General features: G+C 63.9%; 1 protein-coding gene across 1 annotated transcript; it reads right to left on the bottom strand.

The window, feature by feature from the left end:
• Window positions 1–849: 849 nt before the first annotated feature.
• On the bottom strand, window positions 850–4,661 carry SNRNP27 (small nuclear ribonucleoprotein U4/U6.U5 subunit 27). Its single transcript, XM_054175063.1, has 6 exons — window positions 4,548–4,661; window positions 3,836–3,956; window positions 3,598–3,710; window positions 3,387–3,466; window positions 3,212–3,276; window positions 850–1,181 (listed from the first exon to the last, which is right to left on the bottom strand). The coding sequence occupies exons 1-6, from the start codon at window positions 4,582–4,584 to the stop codon at window positions 1,127–1,129; spliced, it is 471 nt and encodes a 156-aa protein (XP_054031038.1). The 5' UTR covers window positions 4,585–4,661; the 3' UTR covers window positions 850–1,126.
• Window positions 4,662–6,519: the final 1,858 nt, after the last annotated feature.

Genomic DNA, 6,519 nt, shown 5'->3' with positions numbered 1-6,519 from the left:
CTGCGACCTCCCGGCACCGGGACCCTCCTCTGAACAGGGCTCCCGCTCTTCCTTTCACCCTACCCCGGGACTTCCCTTTTCGAAGTTGGGACCCCTCGGGACAGGAAGCCGAGACTTACCCGAGGACAGGGACATTCCCCGAGGCACCCCTCCACAGGGCTGGGACCCCACCAGGAAAGGAGCCTCCACCCCAGAAGAGAGCACCCCCTGTCAGGAAGCGCCCAGGGACCCTCCAAGCAAGGCAGGCAGCACCTCAGGCCACTCTACCCACCCCATGACCCAACCAAACAGGGACCCCCAACCCCAAACAGGGCTCAGGGCCCCTTTATGAGAGGACAACACACCCCCAAATCTGCCCTGCCTATCAAACTGGGAGCCCCCCATATGCCACAGCCCCACCCTATGGGGGCACCAGCAGACAAGGTGGGGGACCCCCAGACTAATAGCTTGGGGTGGGGGAACAACTTCCCCCCCACTGATCCATGCTTCCCAGCACCTCCATTTTGACTGCAGGGCTCCTCCTTCAGTGGGGTGAGGTGGGTGTTAATTAACACAAGCTGTTAATTACCAAGAAGTAGGAAAGCAGGAGGTGTGTGGAATGGCAACCATCCAACCAGGCTGGCAAAAAACAAAAGAGCAACAGAAGTGGTTTTGTTTCTGCACTAAGAGGCCTCCAAAGGGGCCCTGGGGTTTAATTTATGGGTACAAAGTCTACACAGAGGTGGGAATGGAGGTGTTCTGTTGGGGGGGGAAGGGCCCTGTGCCAGAGCTTCCTGGCAGCTGTGTGCCCACCATTTATTCCTGAATTATAAAATAAAAGGGGGAAAAAAAAAACCAAACTCAGGGTTTTATTGTAATGGGGGAAAAAAAACCCAACCCCAAACCTGTCCAAAGCAACAGGGGAACCACAACGAGATCCTGGCGAGGAGCAGCCTGCGAGGGACAGCATCCAAACCAAAGCAGAGCCATCCAAAGCAGCCCCTTGTGCCCACTGTGCCAGCTGGGCAGGGCCAGCACAGCAGGGCTGGGGAGGGAAAAAAAAACTCCCAAATCCCTCAGAAGTCTGCTCCTGGAGCTGCCTGGGAGCAGAAGCCACTGCCCGGGGTGGTCTGCGGCGAGCCCAGCGTCAGGCGATGAAGTCCAGGGGCCTGTTGAATCCTCCTTTCCTGTTCATGTACTGCCTGTGGGGAGGGCAGAGAGCAGCTCAGCAACCCCCTGGCACCCAGCTCTGGAGGAATCAGCTCCAAATAGCCACAGGAGCCCCAGTTCCTGGGGCCCCAGGCTGCTGGGGCACAGCCCAGGGCAGTAAAGCTCCTGGTCTCCTTGGGGACCTCATAGATCCTCATATAGGACCTAAACATGAGCCAGCAGTGTGCCCAGGTGGCCAAGGGCATCCTGGCCTGCATCAGGAGCAGTGTGGCCAGCAGGAGCAGGGAAGTCATTGTGCCCTGTGCTCTGCACTGGTTAGGCCACACCTTGAGTCCTGTGTCCAGTTCTGGGCCCCTCAGTTTCAGAAGGACATTGAGAGACTTGAAGGTGTTCAGAGAAGGGCAACAAGGCTGGGGAGGGGTCTGGAGCACAGCCCTGTGAGGAGAGGCTGAGGGAGCTGGGGTTGCTTAGCCTGGAGAAGAGGAGGCTCAGGGGAGACCTCATTGCCCTCTACAACTACCTGAAGGGAGGTTGTAGCCAGGTGGGGGTTGGTCTCTTCTCTCTAGCAACCAGCACCAGAACAAGAGGACACAGTCTCAAGCTGTGCCAGGGGAGGTTTAGGCTAGAGGTGAGGAGAAAGTTCTTCCCAGAGGGAGTTGTTAGGCATTGGGATGTGCTGCCCAGGGAGGTGGTGGAGTCCCCATCCCTGGAGGTGTTCCAGACGGGATTGGATGTGGCACTTGGTGCCATGGTCTAGTCATGAGGTCCGTGGTGCCAGGTTGGACTTGATGATCTCTGAGGTCTCTTCCAACCTTGGGGATACTGTGAGACTGTGAGACTGTGACATCTGTGCCTGTCTGGCTCAAATGGGAGCTTCAGACCCAAGCCAGGCAGAGCAGCTCAGCCACATCCTCCAGCTTCCATCCAAAACACTCCTGGAATGGTTATGGTTTGGGTTGGAAGAGACCTTAAAGATCATCTAATTGCTCCAGGACCAAGTCGGTCAAGGCCCAGCCCAACCTGAGGGCATCCACAGCCTCCCTGGGCAGCCTGTGCCAGGCTCTCCCCACCCTCACTCTCAACAACTTCTTCCTCCTCTCCAGTCTCAGTCTCTCCTCTCCCAGCTCAAAGCCTTTGTCCCTCAGCCTGGCACTGAGGTAAGAAACAGGACTCCCCAGGAGCCAGAATCACAGACAGGTTAAGGTTGGAAAAGACCTCTCAGACCATGGAGTCCAGCCCTGAGCCCTGCACTGCCCCAGCACCACCCCATGGCCCTCAGCACCACAGCTCCAGGGCTCTGGAACCCCTCCAGGGCTGGGGACTGCACCACTGCCCTGGGCAGCCTGGGCCAGGCCTGGACAAACCTTCCCAGGAGGAAATTGTTCCTCATGGCCAACCTGAGCCTCCCCTGGGGCACCCTGAGGCCATTTCCTCTCCTCCCATCACTTGTTCCTAGGGAGCAGAGCCCAACCCCCACCTGGCTCCAGCCTCCCCTCAGGAGCTGCAGAGAGCAATGAGCTCTCCCTCAGCCTCCTCTGCTCCAGCCTCAACCCCCCCAGCTCCCTCAGCTGCTCCTCCCCAGCCCTCTTCTCCAGACCCTTCCCCAGCTCTGTTGCCCTTCTCTGGCCCTGCTCCAGCCCTCCAAGTCCTTCTGGCAGTCAGAGCCCAACCCTGAGCCCAGGATTCCAGCTGTGGCCTCCCCAGTGCCCAGCCCAGGGGCACAGTCCCTGCCCTGCTCCTGCTGCCCACAGCACTGCTGCTCCAGGCCAGGCTGCTGCTGCCCTCCTTGCCCAGCTGGGCACTCCCTGGCTCCTCTCCAGCTGCTGGCACCCAGCACCCCCAGGGCCTTTCCTGCTGGGCACTTTGCAGCCACTCTGCCCCCAACCTGGAGCCTTGCTGGGGTGGTTGTGACCCAGGGTCAGGATCCAGCCCTTGGCCTTGCTGAGCCTCATCCCCTTGGCCTCAGCCATGGCTCCAGCCTGGCCAGGTCCTTCTGTAGAGCCTCCAGGAGGTCAACTCTGGCTCCTAGCTTGGTGTCCCCAGAGCCAGGCTGGGCCCTCACCTGTACTTCCTCTTCTGGGACACGTTGATGGCGTAGGCATTGGCAGCTCCATCCACCTTCTTCCCCTGAAAGCCAGGAACAAAAAGATGTCCCAAACCTCAATGTGTGATGCCCAAAAAGGCCACAGTAGCACCACCAAGCCCATGAGGAGGTGGCTGCAGGCCCCAGCACTCACCTTTGTGGTGTCAAAAGAGGCAAAGCCCATCATCTTCATCATCTCTATTTCCTCTTCAGTCTTGCCCTGCAGATCTTCCTCTACCCAGGCAACAGAAAGCAAGATTTGGACCCCAACCCATGCTGAAGAAGCACCTGGGTGCCCCCTGGGCTGGTCCCAACCCCAGTGGGGCACCCAGGAGGTGTTTAAGGAGCAGAACGCAGCTCCTCACCTGTGATCTGCCTCTCTTTGCTTTTAGAGTCCTTGATCTCCTTCTTCTCTTCATCCCTCCTCTCCTTCAGCCTGGGCGGGGAGGAGGAGCTGGAGCGGTGCCTCCTGGGTGACCTGCAGTGCCAAAAGCAGCCAGGGCTGCAGCTTCCCAGCTCTGCCCTCGCCACGGGCAGCCCCCACCCCGTGCCAGCCTAGCCCTGCCTCCTGCCCATCCCAGCCTCGGCCTTGCTGCCCCTCACCTGGATCGCCGCCGGTGCGGGGAGCGGGAACGGCTCCGCCTCCTGTCCCTGTCCCGGGACCGGGATCGCTCTCTCCGCCTCCTCTCCCTCTCCCGTGAGGCAGAACGTGAGCGCCTGCGCTCTGCTCGGGGAAAGGCAGCACCCGGGTCAGCTCCTGCTTCCTCACCTCCCTGCGCCCTTCTCCCGGAGCGCCCCAACGACGCTGCGACCGCTCCAAGCAGAGACCCCCCACGGCCTCCTCCCACCTCCTTCCCCCGACCCCTCCACGGCGGCGCTCAGGGGCCCCCACCAGCACCCCCAGAAATGAGAGGAAAGCCTCTCGCCCAGGAGTGGGTGACCGCCCTGGAGGTGGGTGAGCGGGGACGGGGGTCGCTGGGCGTGAGGATAAGGAGACAGCGGAGGATGCGGCAGCAGGAGGCAAGAGCACGCCAGGAAGGAGGAAGGGAGCCTCTGCTTCCCCCACACCGACGACCCGAGGCCTGCTCACCGCCCCGCCGCGCCCTGAGGGGTTCACCCTCTCGCCCGAGGGTTAGGGGACGCCCCAGGCCTCTCTGCTCCCCACGGGCTCCCAGCCCCGGGCCTGGCTCCCCCGCGTCCTCCCCACGAGCGCGGATCGCTGCCCGCCTCCGCGCAGCCCCTTCCCGCCGGGGCCGACGCCCGGTCCCCGCCCGGGGCAGGTCCCCCCCGGCCTCCCCCCGGCCTCCCTCCTCACCCCGCCGCGGCGGCGAGCGGGAGCGGCTGCGGCCCATGGCCGCCCTCAGCGCCGGCGCTTCCGGCCGCGCGGTTCGGCGCACTTCCGGTTCCCTCGCGCCGGGTCCCCCGCGCCGGCTCCCCAGGGCTCCCCCCCGGAACCGGCACCGCGGCGCTTTGGTTCCGCAGGGAATGAGGTCCGGGCGGCCGGAGCCCCTCCCCGGCGGCCTCCCCCCCGCGTCCCGGGCCAGGGAGTGCGGGCGGAGAGCTGCAGGTTCCGTCCCAGCATCAGTCCCAGCCCCAGGCTCAGCTCCAGACGCATCTCCCTCTCCAGCCCATCTCCAGCCTCATCCCCAGCTCCCCCGCCCCAGCCCAGCCTCATCCCCAGCTCCATCTCCAGCCCCAGCCCAGCCTCATCCCCAGCTCCATCTCCAGCCCCAGCCCAGCCTCATCCCCAGCTCCATCTCCAGCCCCAGCCTCATCCCCAGCTCCTTCTCCAGCCCAGCCCCAGCCTCATCCCCAGCTCCCTCTCCAGCCCCAGCCCAGCCTCATCCCCAGCTCCAGCTCCAGCTCCAGCCCCAGCCTCATCCCCAGCTCCCTCTCCAGCCCCAGCCCAGCCTCATCCCCAGCTCCCTCTCCAGCCCCAGCCCAGCCTCATCCCCAGATCCATCTCCAGTCCTGGCTCTAGCACCAGACTCTGCCCCTGCCCCAGCCCCTGTCCAGTTTCCACCTCATCTCCAGCTCCAGCCCTGTCCTTGTCCCACTCTCAGCCCCATCTCCATCATCTCCATCTCCAGCCCCATCTCAAGTCCGTGCCCAGTCCCATCCCCATCCCCTCCCTGATTCCAGCCTCATCCCCAGCTCCATCTCCAGTCCTAGCCCCTGCCACACCTCCAGCTCCCATCCCGTCCCCATCTCAGTCCCAGGCTCAGCCCCAGCTCCAGTGGCAGACTCATGCCCAGCCCCACAACCCCTGTGGCCCCTTCACCCCCATGCCATCCGCCCCCTCCCCCCCAGCGCCGCCCCTGCCCCTCGCGGCGCTGCGTGGCGCGGGTGGGTGCCAGGCGCGGGTGGGTGCCAGGCTCGGGGTTTATTTACAGACAGGTGTCACACAGAGCTTCCCAGCCGTGATTGGCAGCCCCTGGCCCGTGCCAGCCCCCAGCCTGGGGGTGTCCCCCTCCTGCCCAGGCACCAGGGCAGTGCTGGCTTGGGTAACCTCCTCCCGGCCTCCTTTGGGTGGTGTTGAGCACCTGCACCCTCGCCAGGGCCCTCCTGGTGTCTGCCAGCCTCAGGTGGCAGGGTGGGCGCTGCAGCCAGCTGGGAGCTCAGCCTTGCCCTCCTGGCCTGTGGCACCTCGGCCTCTCCGTGGCTGAAGGTGGAAAGTTGCCTTCTCTCCGTTGAGTTGGAGGTGCAGAGGTGGAGGGTGATGAGCACCAGAGCCCTGGGTGGCAGTTGGCACCTTGCAGGGCACCAGAGGGCTGATTTGCCTCACAGCCAGGGACAGACCCCAGCCCCCTGCCCTGGAAAACCTGCACCCCAAGCTGAGCACCCCAGGGGCCTCGGGGCCAGGCTTGCCACAAAGAGGCAAGAGGAAAGCAGCAAGCCAGGGGCAAGTGGTGGGCAGGGGCAGAGGGGGAAATTCTCCAGAGGGGTGGTCCCAGGGCTGCCCTGGCAGGGCAGGGAGCCATGGCACCAAGGTGGTCCTGTGTCTGCTGTCCCCCAGCCACGTGGTGAGCACCCAGGCTGGATGTGATGGTGACCCCTGGAGCCTGCCTCCCTGCTAGGGGCACCAGGGGCTCTGCCTGAGCTGCAGGAGCTGTCCCCAGCTGTCCCCCTGGGGCAGGAAGTCCCTGGCACCGCTGCAGCTCCCTGGGTGCAGGGGAACAGGGGTGGCAAAGGCCCTGGCACAGACCCTCCGAGGACAAGGGCTGTATGGCAGTGTTGTAATTCAGGGCAGCACCCCGGCAGGGACCATGCCAGCAGCCACCCCTGCA

This window comes from Dryobates pubescens, chromosome 31 (assembly GCF_014839835.1).
Source record: "Dryobates pubescens isolate bDryPub1 chromosome 31, bDryPub1.pri, whole genome shotgun sequence".
Classification (NCBI taxonomy): Eukaryota; Metazoa; Chordata; class Aves; order Piciformes; family Picidae; genus Dryobates; species Dryobates pubescens.
This window is presented reverse-complemented; position numbering and strand designations above follow the sequence as displayed.

What these genes read in the sequence shown, in the direction of transcription:
- SNRNP27 (XM_054175063.1), bottom strand. Translation starts at nt 4,584, where the DNA reads ATGGGCCGCAGCCGCTCCCGCTCGCCGCCGCGGCGGG. An exon ending in CCTCTTTTGACACCACAAAG is followed by an intron (nt 3,277 to 3,386) that starts GTGAGTGCTGGG and finishes CCTGGCTTTCAG; the next exon opens with GGGAAGAAGGTGGATGGAGC. An exon ending in TCCCAGAAGAGGAAGTACAG is followed by an intron (nt 1,182 to 3,211) that starts GTGAGGGCCCAG and finishes CCCTCCCCACAG; the next exon opens with GCAGTACATGAACAGGAAAG.